The 17,681-nt window shown below is 44.2% G+C and overlaps 1 protein-coding gene across 1 annotated transcript in view; it reads left to right on the top strand.

Moving 5' to 3' along the window:
- The window catches only part of NME5 (NME/NM23 family member 5), a 239,097-nt gene that overhangs the window by 52,122 nt on the left and 169,294 nt on the right, over nt 1-17,681 (top strand). The window contains exon 3 of the mRNA XM_069650095.1: nt 9,688-9,893. Coding sequence (XP_069506196.1) covers nt 9,688-9,893 — 206 coding nt within the window. The remainder of the gene's footprint in view (nt 1-9,687; nt 9,894-17,681) is intronic.

The raw sequence follows: 17,681 nt of genomic DNA on the forward strand, positions 1-17,681 counted from the left end.
TTACCATGGGATTGTGAGCAGTGGTAGGACAGTGTTAATCCTCAGTCCAAAGAACTCCATGGCGATTTTTATCCGATGTACTGCACGCAGTAATAACGCACTGTAAATACACCAATTTTTGGAGGTAAGTGGATCATTTACCTTCATAGTTTTTCTGGAGGTGAATCCTCCAATTTGCCTACAAACTCGGAATTTGAAGGTACAGTAAAAATGGAGGTGATTACATCGCCACCAAAAACTGTTGGTAATGGAATTACAGATACTTTTTTACTGCACTGCCAAACGTGTAATGAGGCCCACTGTTTAATCAGTAGCCAATGCATCCATTGGAGTAGTGGTGTTACATGGTGTGAACAGTTAAACCCAATGATAAGGTGAGCTGCTTGGGTATGCCATCCTTGGAGCTTGGCTAAGGACATGATAGATATATTTCCAATAATGAAAGCTAGAGAGAACTACAACTAGGTTAATGGCAATCATTTGGAACATTGAATATTTAGAGATGCTTGAAAAATGAAACATGTTTTCTAAATAACATTGTTTTATCTGTGATTAGAATGTTGGCTCATCATCGACGTGGCATAATCGTGGGATTTTCAAAGTCAAGAAGGATGTTTTCTGTATTATACTCATTGAGACGGGGCAGTTACTTTCAATCAATGTCTGAACAAGCTTCTATTTGACAGTGATCAGGGTTGAAGGCATTTAGACATTTCAGTGTATAAAGACAGGTATGAGCCCTGAGTCACTCCAGAGGAGACATTTGTGGTCACAGAAAAAGAAGGATGGAATTCAACCTGGTGAATACAACATGAAAGGAAAAGCTAAAGTAAGGCACATGCTCCAATTCCTTCTAGTACCTCCAGATTATTATGAAGAATGCTGTGGTGCAGTGTATAGAAAGCACTTACATAGTTAGGACAATTTAGGCACCTGCATTGCTCTGGAACCTAGAGGCTATTTCCTCAAAGATGTTCAGCAGTTCTGGCTCCGTAATCCATTTGGTTAAAAAACCTGGAAGTCACTCAAGGGGTAGTTATGTTCCAGATGGGATGTAAGTAGTGCTGTCCTTTCCCGACTAGGACGTTCTCGCCCTCCTTCCTCCCCACTCTCCTCACCTGATGATAGGTTATCCAAATCTTCTGGGTTGCAGTTCCTTCGAATAAGGTAATCCTTCTCCTTTTTATGTGGAGGGGGCCTGCCGCGAGAGGAAGCCACAGTGACTGCTAGCTATAACAGCAGTCCTGTGGCCTCGTTCCCGCAAGCAGCCAGGAAATGAAAGGGAAAAAGCCGAACGGCAGATAAAACCCTTTTTGTCCGTAGAGCTGTTACGCTCGAAGGAGATCCAGCAATGGAAAGCGGTCCGGAGATGGTAGGAGTAACTGGTAGGTGGAAGATGGTTCAAGAAGCAGGGAATCTTTGAGGCAAAGGTAAGGCTAACCACAAAGAAGGAGTGGAAAGGTAAAAGCCACTCGAGAGAGCGCCGGCCAAGCGGTTAGCGAAGTAGAGATGAGAAGGCAGCGAGGCAATGAGATGAAGGGAAGACGCCAGAAGGGCGTACGAAAAGGAAAGCAGGAGTCGGCTAAAGGAAAAGCCAAAAGAAGAAAACCGCGTCTGACCCAAAGGAGAGCGAAGCGCTAATCTAAGGGGGTTGCAACGCAACAGTAACCCGGAAGTAAACAGAATATATACTTCTGGGCAGCCATCAGGACGCAACAACTAGACCTGCACAGAGAGGAAACTAACCCTGCACTCTTCCGTGATGAAGCCGCCAATGCGGAAGTAAACCCCATCCGGCATGACGGATGACATGTCCTTGAGTTTGAGAACATTAGACTGGTCTATAGTTAGCCAAGTAGGGGAAGTTGGCTTTTTTTTGCTTTTTGATGGGTGGAATAATGGTGGCGTGCTTCAGCTTCTCCAGTGCTAAAACAGGTGCTGATTATTTTGTCTGGTCTTTTATTGCGTGTATGAATTCATGATGTCTGTTTACTCGTTCTGTTAATCAACATTTTGAGTTTTCGTGATTGTATTTTATCTGTTTGTGTTGCTTTGTGTCGTGTGCCATCAAAATAGTTGTTCTCATAATTATGTTCATGATGAGTTACCATTTAATAGGCTTCATTACGAGTTTGGCAGTAATTCGGTGGTAATTCTAAAAATAATTTACTGTTACCGCCACTGTTCCTGTTGTGTTATCATGGGATTACAAGTGGCAGTAGGGTGATGTAATTCCCCATTTTTGGAGCCCACAGGACTCGATGGGGAATTTGGGTGGATTTACTGCCGCTGGTATTACCATGCGGTAAATCCGTCGGTTTTCAGCTTCTGACTGGAGGATTCACCTCCAGTAAGAAGCTGGAGGTGAATCCACCACTTTTCCTCCTTAAAACAACAGATTTACCATGCGGTAATACCGCTGGCAGTAAATCCGCCAAAACCTATCACTGGAAAAAAACGGTGGAAATTCCCTTACCTCTCAAAAAAGTGTCAGCCATGGAATTACTGCCACTTTTTTCCTGCGCCGCCAAACTTGTAATAAGGCCCAGTGTCGGCTGGCTGACAGGTAGGCAATCTTTTGATAACCCTCACGTTGCATACATCGGTTGATGGAGCTAACTGTTTAATGTAGATGATTATCATGAAGATCTCTGTTCCTTGGATTTTGTGAATACACTGAAAGATGTAGTACAGGGAAGAACATCTTCATTGATAACTTTCTTGGGATCAGTTAAGCAAATACTTCTATAGCTAATAATGGCGACTTTGTTGTGGTAAGCGTACATGATTAAATGATGTGTGATCAGATATTGAGAAACCATCTCTACCCTCTCTACATGTTGTTACTATTTTGAAGGCATCAGTAAGTAGATCCAGACAACTGAAGAAAGTTTGGGCTACAAACTTTTATTAAAATTGCAAAAAGGTTGGGCAAAGGCCTAACTTTTCCTATCCTGAAGTGGGATTTCCCTATCGAACTAAAACTAATGGCAATTTGTGTCAGGAAGTCCAAAGTAAATTTCTGTGTCCAAAACCTATACTTACCCTCACATCTACTTGTTCAAAATGTGTAAGCATGTCGGCGTCAAATGAAAAATGTTCAAACAAATGTTCAGAGATTCTTCTAGCTCTTGGTCAGAAAAGGGGTTCTCCCTTCCCCAGGATTCAAGACAATTCACTTTAAAACCAAAAAGGGGTTCCCTACCCCAAGCTTTCAAGTTTCTCAATATTTCCAAAACAACACAATCCCTTGGGATACTTCCCAGATTTTCAGGCCTCTGTGTCTTTCACCGATATCACAAAGTTCAGTTCTTTAAGTTCAAAATACTCAAGCTTTTCTTGACATTCAATCATAAACTTATAGATGAGTTAAGTGGTTTTCCTTTAGTTGGATGTACTTGGTCTAGGCGCAGTTGTCGGCCAACATGGTCCACCCATTACAGGTCACACAACTGACACACCTTATTTGTTTCCCTTACACTGCAACTGCTTCAGTTTAACAGTGGTATTGGATTTATACTCTTGCAGCCTTTTCAGTACTTGCTTTGCCACCATTCTCTTATTAGTTTATCAAATCTTCTTATATCTTTGCCACTGCTTCAGCTTTCAATTTATACAGTTCCTCTTTTCCTCATGGCTCTTGCCAATGCATGTGTTCCTCAGATTATACAATTCATAGTTCCTTATATTCTTTATGGTGCTTGCCAATGCTTGTTTTCCTTAGTTTACACAATTCACAGTTCCTTTGTATCAGGGAACTCTATCCACTGCTTTCAATCCAAGTGACATTCAATCATTTTTACTTTCTTTTAGTTTGATATTCAAAACTTCAAACTAGTCACATTAAATAAAGCAACCTTAAATTCCCAGTTTACTCTCCTGCTGGGAATTTGCACCCTGTTCATAGGCTTTTTCACACTTTCAAGGCTCACTGCTTTTCTGGCCCTTTTTTGGCCTTGTTAGTTTCTTTAGAGTTTGGTATTCACAAACCGTTACATTCATTTCTTTCATATCAATCATCTGTATTTTAAGTTGGACTGGCATTCTGATTGCCTATGCTGTGCTTCGCTCACTCATGAGTGATACGACCTGCATACACCATGCGGCTCGCAAGACAGCATCCCGGAGTCATTCAGCTTGCTTTGACTCACTGGGTATGCTGTCTCCGTATGCTGTCCTCGCTTCGGCAGGCTCTCGTGGCTGTTGCTGCTCTGGGCTCGGCACGCCTCTCTTCCAGGGTCTCCGCCGCCTCGGATTATCAGGGAAGCTGTCCTCCCGTCTTCAGGAGGCTGGCAGGTCAACCCTACCACTGGAGACCTTCCGAAGACGCCCGCCACAATCTGCTTCCACCGCAGCGACTCTACAACTCCTTGGCGCTTCGGACACGTGTCTCCCTGCATTCACCTCAGACTTCTTCTTATGCAAGCGTTCCACAGGCGATCATTTATACCACCTCTTTAGCCTCAGGTGCTGGCAATATTCTTCAATTGCATAATGGTTTTGGTACTCTGCATCCCTCTACCTCATCCCAGTACCAGTGTGATATTTGTGTATGCCTGCGTTAATAAAGGTTGGATGTATGTTTTTATGTTGCTTCTTCCTCGTCTCAGTATCATATTGGTGTGTATTGGGAAATGGTTTTCTGGCAAAATAGGAAAGGGATTGGTAATACCCCATAAAAGCCTTGGGGACATTTGACTCCATATAAAAGGGAAATGCGGGATACAGTGTTTCACCCAAGGGTGCCTAAAACCACTCCCATGTCTCCTCTGCCCAGGTGATCCTCTCTTGCATATCCAACCCCAGGGTCAGGATCCGAAAGCGATGGCCTTTCCCTAGCCACCTGGTGGGAGGTATATTGGGGAAAGAAGTGAGGACACCCTCCGATTCCTCACACTATACCCTTAGTAGCCTTCTACTTGTAGCCAGAAACATATTATTGGATCACATTACCTGCTAGATTTCTGCTATATAAAACACAATACATGCATGCATACATACCTGCATAGATTCATACACAAAGAAACATGCTGGATACCATACCACTGCATTATTTTTATCGGGATGAGGTACAAGCAATCACCTGCATCTTTAGTAAATGAGGACATTGATTAGAAGAATCCAAGAGTCTCAATATCCTCCGCCCGCCATTATTTCTGTCTGATGGCTCATCAGCCCACATGTTAATAATGCCTGTGATGGAGTGCTTGGCAAAAGATATCAAGTGTGGTGACTGGTCAACAACATCAGAAGGGAAAGAAGAGTGCACTTTCTCAGGTGGATGGGGCATGATTTTACTGGTGTATTCTGAGGTTGAGCCAGTAAAACACTTAACTAGTGTATATTCAAAGGATTCAAACAGTTGAGCAGATCTTTCAGAAGATGATTTGAACTTAGGATAGGAAATCGTGTAACAAGAGTCGAGGGTTCTGATAGCGAGTGACCCCCTGCCTCAGGCTAGAAACCACCAGTGGGATGACCAAAGTGACTGAGTGCTTCCCCAAGCTAGCAAACGATGGCCCAACTGGGAAGTTCCACTGGTCAATCCCACTTAGTCCCCATCTCAGGGGGTAGGGGGGCCTTATTTTGCCACCACAGACACTGCAGTCCCTTGAAGGAAATCTAGGAAAATCGGTCCAGTAGAATCAGCAGCTCTTGCACATTCGACACACTTGACTCCCCTCACACAGGTGTACAAATCCCACATACATCTACAGTGGGAAAGAGAGTGACCTGAATTGGGACTGAAAACTCCAGTCATCCGGTCCTCCACTCTTTTACAGTTCACAATAGATAGGCTAGGGGAATATGCCCCGGGACAGGGCCGGGGCTAGCCAGACCCAAATCCCACATCAGAACTGAAAGCCATCATCAGGGCGTGGGGAAATCATCAGCCAGTCCCTACATGCGCTGCGTAAAGAGGTACACTGGAGTTCCCTTATTTCAGAGAGGCTGGAAGGCACTGCCAGGGTTTAGAAGGCAGAGAGGGGACCACCAAAGGGGTGGGGTGACCCAATTCCAAGTGCCATATTGGAGCTGTTAGCCGTCCCCATTAGCTAATCCCCATCCCAGCTAACAAATGAGTCTCATTCACAAGAAAGGGGCTGCAAGGCAGGGTCACAGCCCCATAAATACTCATATGCTCAGTCTGGCAGGTGTGTGTTTGAAATAGGAGCTGAAGATTGGAGGTGGGAGATTAAGAATGCATATCTATAAATACATTCATGTGACAAATGTAACAAATCTCCCACATAATACAATTAGCAACTCCGTGGAGTAAAACAAAAATAATATAGAAAACCAGCATTAGCACTATTTATTTATTATCCTTTTGTAAGCTGCTTATACATCATGAATATGTGTTTCAACGTGCCTACAGGGCAAGGGGGAGGGAGGAGGAACAGGGGAACAATGGGAAAATACAATAACAATGATGAGCAAGACAGACACAGTCCCACTAGGCCTTGTGAACATTCGGAACGTGTAAGTGCAGAGAGAGAGGGGAACATGGCAAGGGGGTAAGTGCTAGAGGTTCCCCAGAGAGGGAAATGCCGGTAGAGGGTAAGTGCTTGGCAGAGAGCACTAGGTGAAGAGCGGTCACCTGCCGATACCATAAGTGCCTTCCTGTGGTATAACACAGGCCAGTGGGTGCCCAAGGAAGTGCTGGGGGAGAGAGAGGAGGCTGAAGGTGATTGGAAGGAAGGCCAGAAGGACACATACGGGTGCAGGCCACCAATTTCAGCAGCTGTGTGGTTTGGCATGGGAGGGACAGTGGGAAGAAGGAGGTGAAGAGGAAAGTCTTGAGGAACTTCCAGAATTTGAGAAGCTCAGGACAGAGTGGAAGGGGAAGGCTTTTCCAGAGGAGTGGGCCGGCCAAAGAAAGTGAAGCGCTTGACATGCAGAGAGTTGGGGCTGCAGGAGCATAAAGGTTTAGTGGGAGAGTGTTTGGTGAGAGCAGGTTGTCGATAGCATGGTCCCCAGCCCCAGAAAGCCTTATGAATGATGCAGAGGGATTTGAATTTGATCCTTGCAGCATCCGGGAACCAGTGGATAGAATTTAGGGCTGGAAAGATGCAGTCCCTGGGCTTGAGGCCAAGGATAAGACCGTAGCTCTGTTCTGGATAAGCTGGAGGGAGTGGAGAGAGCAAGGGGGTAGGTTATGGAAGAGGCTGTTCCAGTAGTCCAACCTGGAGAGTACAAGAGCTCTGAAGACATTGAGCTTCTGGGGAAAAGTGAGGAAACGGAAGATACCTCTGAGGAGGTGGAGTTGAAAGTGGGCCTTCTTGGCAAGGCCCAGGATGTGAGGCAGGAAAGAGAGAGAGGAGTCGAAGATAACTCTGAGATTTCTGGCTTCAGATGCAGAAGAAGGGGGGGGGCATGGAGGGTGGCCAAAGTTAAGGGAGGATGGGGGGGGATGAAGGTGGATGAGAAGGCAGCAGCTGACACTTGTTTCATCTGGCGGATGTCTGTGAACGAGGTTGGCAGTGCTGGGGGAGCTGCGCTCAGAGGGCCGAGAGGGCCCAGGTGAGAGGAGAGGAGAGGAGAGGAGGTGGTGGTCTGACCAGGAGAGAGGGGTGACAAGAGGGGGAGAGAAAATGATCTGAGTGGATGAAGGCATCAAGAGTCTGTCCAGCTGAGTTGCTAGGGGCAGAAGGGAGAACGGAGAGGGAAAGTGAGGTGCATAGGTCACAAAAGAGAGAGTGGACGCTGTGATAGAGGAGTCAAGGTGGATGTCGGGAGATAGGAGGAGAAGCCAGCCCATTCTGAGAGGAACGGGAGATAGAGCCAGATGGTCAGGGAGGAAGTAGGAGAGATGACCAACTTGCAGACCAGGCTCTCAAAGGAGGAGTAAGGCTGGGTGGGTACGGGAGAAGAGGGGACCGACTCAGGGACAATCAAGGCAACCCCGATGGCAGCATGGTTAGGGCTGGGGTTTAGAGATGATCTTGTAGCCAGCAGGGAGAAAGGAGTCAAACGCAGTGACTGAGCTGGCACTGAACCAGGTCTCGGTAAGAGCGAGGATATCGAGGTCAAGGTCTTCGAGAAGGAGGCCGATGTCAGCAGAATATTTTATAGCAGAGTGCACATTAAGCGTGACAAGATGAAGCAGGTCTCCACCTTTAAAGGTTTTCCAAGGTGGTGTACAGTGGCGTGGTACACCCGTTGTGGGAAGAGGAGGGACACAGAGAGAGGAGGAGGGAGTAGCATGCGTAGGAAGGAAGTTGATGAGGGAGGGCAGGTGCCTATCGAAGAGGAGAAGGTTGGGTTGAGGACCCTGAGTCATGATAGTGCCATTGCAATAGACATTAATAATTCACCTGGATGATGAGAAGCCCACCAATAGTACTTCCCATCTAGTGCTGCCATTAATGCTAGAGGATGTGAAAGTGGAGAGAGTAGAGATCAGATGAGGAGTACAGAGATCTGGGAAGGGGACAGAAAAGAGAATATCTGTGACAATCTGTCTGGAAGTTGCGCTGACGTAGGTGTCTGTGATGGGCAAACAGGTGTTTAAGGCCAGGAGGTTATTTAAAAGCTTTTTCCGTCCAGACTTCATGAGAGAGGGAGGATAGGTGATACTGTAGCAGTTAGAATAGATAGACGAGGTGGCACGTGCCATAAGGGTGGAGGAGAGGTGATGGTGGAGTATAGAAGGAGAAACTGCAGGCACAAGCACAAACTTACCAGGCGGCCAAGCAGCCGAAAGATGGTGTAAAGCACACAGATGTAAGGCACAAAGTCCGGAATTAACAAAAGGCACAACATTCAATGCAAAATTGGGGGTGTAGAATGGTCAAAAACACACCTACATTCGGCAATTACCAAAAAGCACAACATGCAATGCAAAATTGGGGTGTAGAATGGTGAGAAACCCACACAAAATCGAAATTACAAAAAAGCACAACATGCGATGCAAAATGGAGTTGTAGTAAGGCAAAGCATAACAAAAGTTGACTTAAAACACAGCTTGGATCAACATTTGTAAGTTAGTGGGTATGTGTCAGGTATTCCAGAGCTCCGGTGGGGATTGAGTTTGTGCAGTAGCTGACTGCATGCTGTGTGTACTGTTCCAGGGAGGTGAGAGGAGCTGTGGAGGAGGAGATGGAAGGCCTGGAGGGCCAGACAGGAGCCTTAGAAGTGGGCCTTGTAAGGGAGCCAGCTAAGCCTGCCGGATCCTAGTATTGGCTAAAGGAGAGCTACAGCCAAAAGGCAGTTGGGGCGGGCACCAGGCTCGAAAAGGGGCCACAATTAGAAGAATAGTAAAGGCGGCGGCCATGTTAAGGCCATGTTAAGGGGAGCAAGGCATACTCGGGGACAATGAAGCCCAGCTAGGCCATGGCATGATTTCACAAACTGCATAGCGGTCTCAGCAAATGGCCGGCACACAATTAAAATACCAACTTTGGTAGCCCAAAACCAGTATTAAAACCAATATTCCAACATTGTTGCAACCTCAACTCACCCTCTAATTTCTATTTTTGCTAATGTGTCAATAGTATTTCAGATGGTAATAACTCAGGTTTTTGTTTTGGGATAGTCTTTGGATGATACACTTAGAAGAGATGACCTCTGACTATGCCTACATACATTTGCCATGTGAACATCTATCAAGCTGAGATCCAACATAAAGCTGACATGTTATGTCTGATACTTTAAGTTTAATTGAGTTTTTGTTTTTCTTTGCAGAAAAGAAAACTTCATTTAAGCCCAGAGCAATGTAGTGACTTCTATGCAGACCAGTTTGGGAAAATGTTTTTTCCAAGCTTAACCGCATTTATGAGCTCTGGACCAATAATTGCAATGACTTTATCTCGACATCAGGCAATATCCTACTGGAAAGAACTCATCGGTCCATCAAACAGCATGAAAGCAAAGGAGACCCACCCAGACAGGTAACTGTGTGATTGACCTACAAAACAGAGTTGGTACCCTTTTCTGTACTTTGACTTTAGCAAATTGTTTATTCCCCAGTTTTTTTGAAAATCAGAATAGTTTTGATGGCTCTGAAGAACATAATTTGTATTGCTAACCATGAGGAGTTCATTGAAAAAAATAAAGACGTTCACTTTGATGGAGGGGCTCATGCGCGTGTGCACCCTTTAATGAAAGGGAAAGTTTCCCCCAAGACCCATGGCTGAACTAGTTGTGACAGGGACTCGGGAGTGCATCCCTTCTTTCTGTCGATGGAAGCTATGCCAGTGGAGGAGGAGGGGGAAGCCAGCAGATAAGGTAAATTGGGGAGGGCTAGATGGGCGGAGTGAAGGGGCTCAGAAAGGAGGCTAGGGTGTGGGGCAACCGAGGGGTTTGGCAGGCATTAATGGGTGATAAATGAATAGCGAAGGGAGGGGCGGGGGGGGGGGTCAGTCTTCATTTCTTCTTCCTCAATCTACATCACAACAGTATCTTTCTTGGGCGGGGTGTGGCCAGTGGCAGATTTAAGGCAAACTGGGCCCAAGGTGGGCGGGTCATGGAGGTGGAGCTTAGGGTGGGCGGAGTTAATTGTCACAAGTAGGGACAAAAGCCATTTTTTATAAAGTTGTCTTAGGGGTCTGACTAACGGGAAACAGCCGGGCCTCCTCAGCACTCCAGGCTTTGCTATCAATGGTAATATTTGAGGATGAAGCCAGAAGCTAATGTTGGAGAACCCCAAAGACTCCTTTAAAACTCACATTTAAAAAACACAAATATTTTCTTAGAATATCTACTGTCATTAATCTGAGCTTTTGCCCATGGCACAGGCAGTGTAGTGCACGGTTATGGCTTGGCAACTAGGCAGTGATAGGAGGCAACCTTACTATTGTTATCGAAGGCCCCTATTCCTTTTCTTTATTAGTGCCATGTTCAGCCCCCTTCCAGGCCATATAGAGAAGACTGATGTCAGTGGGGTACCTTCTGCAGACAAATCTTCACTCAATACCGGAGAGCATTCTTCTAGAAAGGGCATGGCACAAATAAGCATGGAAGCCAAACTATACCCACAAAGGTGTCTCATGCTCAAGGAGAGAGAGAGAGAGAGAGAGAGAGAGAGAGAGAGAGAGAGAGAGAGAGAGACTTTGACATAATAAATCGGGGTCGTCTCTGGAGTAAGTTACAGAACTGGGGCATCCCACGGGGTCTAGTAACAATACTGATCCACTTACATGCTAACTCTAAAATCAAGATCCGTCTGAATGGCGAGGGAGACCTTTCTCGGCCCATCCCAGTGGGCAGGGGAGAAAGGCAGCGATGCAGATTGGCTCCTTGTCTTTTTAACCTCTGCCTGTTGGATGTTGGTCAGACTGACATCAAGTGCCCTGGCTAGTCCCAGGATTGGGCTAAGGAAGTGATACACAGATGAAGTGATTTTATTGGACTACAATCCTGTATGCCTCCAAAGGCAGATTGACGCATTTGGGCACTACGCAGAGCTAAATTAAGTTATCATAAATTCCACTGAATCTAACATAGTTGGATTCCATCTCAAGGGGAAGCAGGTCCCCAGATTTGACTGGCGGCTTAACGGAACAACTTTTCCTCTGGTCCCAGAGATCAAATATCTAAGATTTTGGTTTACCTCATCTCTGTGTATGGACTATTCGTGGACAGACTAAATCGTATGGCTGACCAACTTTACTCTCAGATGAAGAGAATAAACAGATTATACTGCAGATTTTCAATACTTCCCTTGATTTGTTTTTACAGAAGTAAAGTAATTCCTAAAATTCTCTTTGGGATGGAGATCGATCCACGCTCCTCGTCTATTGATTGGGTCACGATTGAGGGGAGAATTTGGAAGAGAGTATTCAACCTCCCATTATCTCTGCCTACAGCTAGTTTGAGATATGAATTGGGCCTACATCAATTGGCGGCCCACCTGAATAGTAGACTCATATTATATTATAGACACATTTTACTGCCGGAGAGGGACACACTATTTGAAGATTTAGCTCTCTATTCCCAGATGGGCACCTCTTCTGTTTTGTCCTGATTGAGGGAAAATGTGGATAAGATCCTTTTCATTATCAATAGACCATTGTATAATGTAAGGCGAACCCTCTGGGTGTTAAGAAGGCAATATTGGACTACGATTGGGCATGCCCCATAGATACAATGCACTCTTCATGCATAGCTGCCTCGTTTTCATCAAAGGATAAACCCAGAGGGGGTTGCCCGGGCTATCTTTCTCGTCTTCCGGACTCCAAGTGGAGATCAGAATTACTGAGATTAAGGACCTGATTCCTACCGGGGAGATGAGGGAGATTCGAAAAAGAATGAGAGGGGATTATATATCTCTAGGCTGTGGTTTGTGTAATTGCCCACATGTTCAAACTCTGCGGCACATCCTAATAGATTGCAGTGCGGTCCAAAGCCTTAGGATAAACACTTTTCTCACTTTTCACCGTCTGAGGAATGGCTGACTTCTGCCCTCTTCTGGGAAAGATTAGCATCTGGGCACAAACTGACTGTGGTATCGGAAGTACTTAGATTTCTTAAAATTTTAGATTTGATCAAATAGTAAGGGGAAAGTTATTCATATTTTGTCAATTTACGATGAAATGTCACACACAAGATGTCAAATGTCATTCATGCTACATCCTTCGAGATATCACAAACACACACGTGCACAGGAATACAGGTCCCTGCATAACAGTAATTGTGAAAATACCATGGCAAGTGCCATTGTGGAAACTGTTTAATTTCCTTATGACAATAGACAAAGTGTGCACTCCTGCAGGAATTACCTGTGATGGTGAAGCGTTACGAGTGCTGAAACCAAAGTGATTTAATTCTGACCAGCAATGTTTTTTTCAGTGAACAATAAATCAGTTTTGACATTTATGTATGCTGGTCTGTAGGCCAGGAGTCGCAGAGTCAATGCCAGGGGTGCCAAGGAGATCACCAGTACTTTCAACTGCCCCTAATTGATGTCTATGCCAGAGGTGCAAGGTTAATTTTTCAATTTTATTTTACATTTGATAAAAATAGGATTGATTTAAAGCAGTGCAGGCCCTTTTGATTTGTGCTAATCAAATAACTGATTACCAAGAAATACTGTTAGGTCATTCATTGTTTCATAGATTTCACCATACGGTTTTGTCCATTTACGGATTCAGAAAATGAAAGGCTTGAGCGCAGTAATTTAACTTACTGGGTCCACCAATTCCATAGAGGGAGTGCATTACCGTAAAGCCATTGGGCATGCATCTAAACCATTTGTTTTCCATCCAGAAACATTCTAGTGGCCAGTGCTCCAGATAAGATTTTGAAGTTGAAGAATTTTGCTACCTATTTTTTGAAGTTGGGAGTGTAAAACTAGAAGTCCAATTCCCAATAGGACTATTTTATAAGTGTTTTAACTGTAAAACATACATGTGTTTGTCATAAATATTTATTTGCATCTAGTTAGTCATGCATATGAAAAGATAAATTTTTTTTAACCACTTCAGATTTGACAGTAATAATAGTCGAGTTTCTACTAGTAGAGCATGTGTACTACTGGTCCAAACATAAACATATCCATGGCCCTGTGTGGGTGAAAGCAGGAGGACAGGCTCCTATGCGTCTATTTCCTATTTTTTGTTGGGGAGTACTCCCAATTTTCTTTTTTTTTTAGAGGATTTGCCTATTTTTAGGTAGTAAAAGAGGCTGATTGATCCTTATCTGTAGGGCTACTCGTGACCCCATCGTTTCATCACTTAAATAGTAGACAATTCATCATTTCGGCCTTCCGACTTCATTTGGAACAGATAGTCCGAGCAGATAGTCCTATCTGCTCCAACTGAGCCCGCAAGGTCAAAATGTTGTACTGGCTACTATTTACACTGCATGATCCTTCAAATTTGCCACTTTTATTAAACTAAGATCTAAGAAATTCTCCTATTTTACAAAGTCTAGGAAGCTCTTGTAAGTAAATGTTGCACAAAACAACCCCACAGCACCCAGGGTGGGAACTTTGCATTTTGGGGAATTGATTCTTTTATGATCGATCAGGAAGCAAACAAGGATTTACCCATCAAATCAAGACCATCCCAAGAAAATCTGTCTGACTTCGTCCTTATCTGCCAAAACCTCACAGGAATACTGTAGAAGAGAAGGTCCAGTAGATGCACACTCGGTGGGAGGGTGCTAGGGGGGTTGGCTTCAGCCACCTTAGAGCCATTCTTTCTCACCGATTTATTCTAGTCTCCAAACCCAGTGGAACCTGACGGTCCTGCATCGATTTCTGCAAAGTCCCTGAGCTCATGAAATTCAGTGCCTACCTCACGTGACGGTTTGATGAGATGACTGAATTAATTAGGTAAGCAAAATGTATCTATGTGCTCGAGCTAATAAAAGACTATTCACAGATCCCATTAGCTTGAAAGACCAAGGGTATGTAGCCTTTGTTACCCCAATTGTCTTCATGAATTCACTGTTACTCTATCACTTCCAGGGCATGCCTGATACCATCCAGAGTAATAGACCAAGTGATCCAACCTCACCAGGCCAACTTGGAGGCACACATCAATGATCTCATGATTTATGGCCTCACCTGGGAAGATCACCTGTAGCATCTCTGAATAGCCACTCTAAACACAGTCAGTGAACCAATCAATCCAGCCAATGGGCATCTGAGCTTCCAGATGAGAATAAGAAACTTTCAACCTCAAGGCGAAAAGGTCCAGAGCCTCCAAAATATACCCACTCCTAAACCAAAAAGGAATTGGAGGTTTTTCTAGGCCTGGGATACTACAGACGGTTTATACCTAAATTCTCAACTATTGCAGAACCACTAACAGATCAATTTACGTAGTCAAAGGTCAACAGATGAAGGGGAGTGAAGCAACCAAAAAAGCCTTTAATCAGTTAAAGCTCCTGTTATGCCATCCCCCTTACTGATCATGCCTGATTTGCCAGATACATTCTTCATGGGTGGGACTGGGTAGAGTTTCATCCAAAATCTGGAACAGGGTTAAGCAAGCTATAATCTTCATTAGTCGAAAGCTCCACCCAAGGAAAGAAACTTTGCCACAAAATAACTAAAATGTTTGGCTATCCCCTGGGGCATCTAGGTCCTAAAGTACTAACCTCAAAGGGCAACAATTTACATTGGTTAGAGACCATTTAAGCAAATTCACAAGGTGTCGTCACTTCTACCCAAGAGGGATCCATTTTCCATAAGGCTAGGGAGGTGTGCCCGCTACCCAATAGTTGCCCTAGGGTTGGTTTAATGCGGAAGGACCTTGTGGGGAGGGACTCCCCCTTTGGGGACAAGAACGATCACCTCGGGTGCAGCCAATTGCATGTTGTCACTCCTAACATTCTATAACCCTCCCCACTTTTCAGAACCTTTTTATTTAAAGTAAACCTATGTTTTGTTGTAACATTGGAAGTCAAGTTAAAGCCAAAAGTACTAGGATCAGGGAGAACACAGTAGACATGAAGGCCATTATCTGTGCTTGTACTGATACGAGGTGACCCAGATGAGGCATGAGGATCAGTTTGTCAACAGAGAGAAAGGTCTGTTAGAATCCTCATGGGAGGAACTGGATACAAGGTATAAAAAGTAACAAAGTACTAACCAATGTGTCAAGCTCATCTGTGTCAAGCGCGGCTATGTCAAACCCTGCCAGGTCTGACAGCAGAGGTGGGTGAGAACCAGCGTGAGAAATCCAGGGGCTGCCGAATGACTGGAGGGAAGGGGACCCCTGTGAAGTGCCGTGGGAGCCCTCCACTGGTTCTAGAAAGTCCCTTAGAGAGTTACAAAACCTGCACTTAGGAAGTCCTCTCTAGATTAAGACAGATACTAGACAGTAGGGCCTACCATTTAATACCACTAACCTGGGTTTATGGATGCCTTGGCTAGAGAAGGAATCTATGGGAGATGAGAGAGAGAGAGACACAGAGAGAGAGAGAGACAGAGAGAGAGAGAGAGAGAGACAGAGAGAGAGACAGAGAGAGAGAGACAGAGACAGGCCTAGGGCACACACGAACAATTGAATAAAGACCCTTGAATTTTCCTTAAGACTCAAAGTGTTCATGCCAACTGTGACAATAAATATTTGAATAACATTACAAGATTTTTACTTTAGTGAATGTTTTGTTGAGTGCAACCTGTATTGCTTGGTGACACACTCATATGTGCATACGTACTGAGGAGATGCACTGTAATGAGTGAATCTTCCCACAAAAAAATCCATTAGTTTACTGTACATTGTATCAGTAAAGAACAGCCAAGACTTTACTTTACTACACAAAATAGGCTTAACGATGAAAAAGATTCTTTTATGATGACGAACAAACTGAAACTGAACAATAGTATCACTTCTAACCAAGCACACAACAAACATTTACAACTCTGTATGGACAACAAAATAAAAATAAGTTATCATCTTAAAAAAAAAAAATCAGTGCAAGATTATTTTTCAAAAGTTAAGGTTACTCTCATCAAAAAGATGAAAATGCTAAAGTTAAGGTTTAATGTGCTATTAACAAACATAAAAAATACAGACAGTATATGTACAATAAATATAACATTACTTTATGGTTGGATACTTAACTCACTTTTTGTTTTATTGTTCATGGTGTTAATTGTATTTTGATTGTATATTGCTGTTTTACATGTAAATTTTTGTAATTAGCATGAGAATGTAATTATTTGCTGTGAAATGTAATACGAAGTTGATACTAAACTTTTATATTTTATGAGATGGATCTTTGTGTAAGCGTGGGTGTATGTTTTGGTTATTCACCTTATTACTACGTAACGTCTGTTTAAATTGTAATGTGTGCTTTTAGGACGTATTGTATTCTTGTTGTGTGTCTTTTTCTTACTACTGATACATATGTGCAGATATTACTTTTGAATCTATTTGTGAAGGTGAGTTAAGAGTCCAACAAAGTTAGTGTAATTTTAGAAATAATAATAGTTTAAATCATATTGGGCCTCATTACGTGGTAGGAGGTATTAGCGCTATGGCTACCACCTTACCGCATTCCGGGTCCGTGTTCCCAGAATAGGGACTTACTGGGTCATTCCGACCTTGGAGGACCCGGTAACTCCCCATTCCGGGAACCATTCCCCATTCCCATTCGAGCCCCCATAGGGCTCAATGGGAATGGGGCTGGAGCTAATAACGGGCCCGCTAGTAGCTAGTAGCGGGCCCGTTATTAGCTCCCTGGTCCCTTAGCGGCTCCCGCTAAGAGCGCCTGCTAAAACCAGGCGCCCATAGCGGGACCCGCTAAGGGAACTCGTAGTAGGGTGGTAAGGGATTACCGGCACCGGTGCCGGTAATCCCTTACCACCTACCGCGTAATGAGTCCCATTGTGTTCATTCTCAACATTTGTAGACTATGATTTAAAGCTATTAACCTTAACTCTCTTTAAACAAAGTTTCCTTCTGCCATTTAAAATATTTAAAACAAGTTATAAAGCAGAGTGTGGTCCACAGACAAGTCAGACCACAGAACCTGGGGAAACTGTTTTATTTCATCACAAAACTCCTACGTGGCCAAAACTCAAGCAGAGCAGAAACATCAGGACATCTTTCCTTACCAGGTGTTCCAGTTCAGTCTCCTTCAGTTGTCAAGAAATTGGGTGTCCCTCCCACACTTTCTTTGTGGTTCACTCTCCCAAAATCCTGTCGGATTGCCTCTTCTCCGATACTACCTTTTAGAGACTGCTGACATAGTTGTTTCCCTTCTAATACCCATATAAGCTG

Source organism: Ambystoma mexicanum, chromosome 3p, assembly GCF_040938575.1.
Source record: "Ambystoma mexicanum isolate Mex_15411 chromosome 3p, UKY_AmexF1_1, whole genome shotgun sequence".
Taxonomy (NCBI): Eukaryota; Metazoa; Chordata; class Amphibia; order Caudata; family Ambystomatidae; genus Ambystoma; species Ambystoma mexicanum.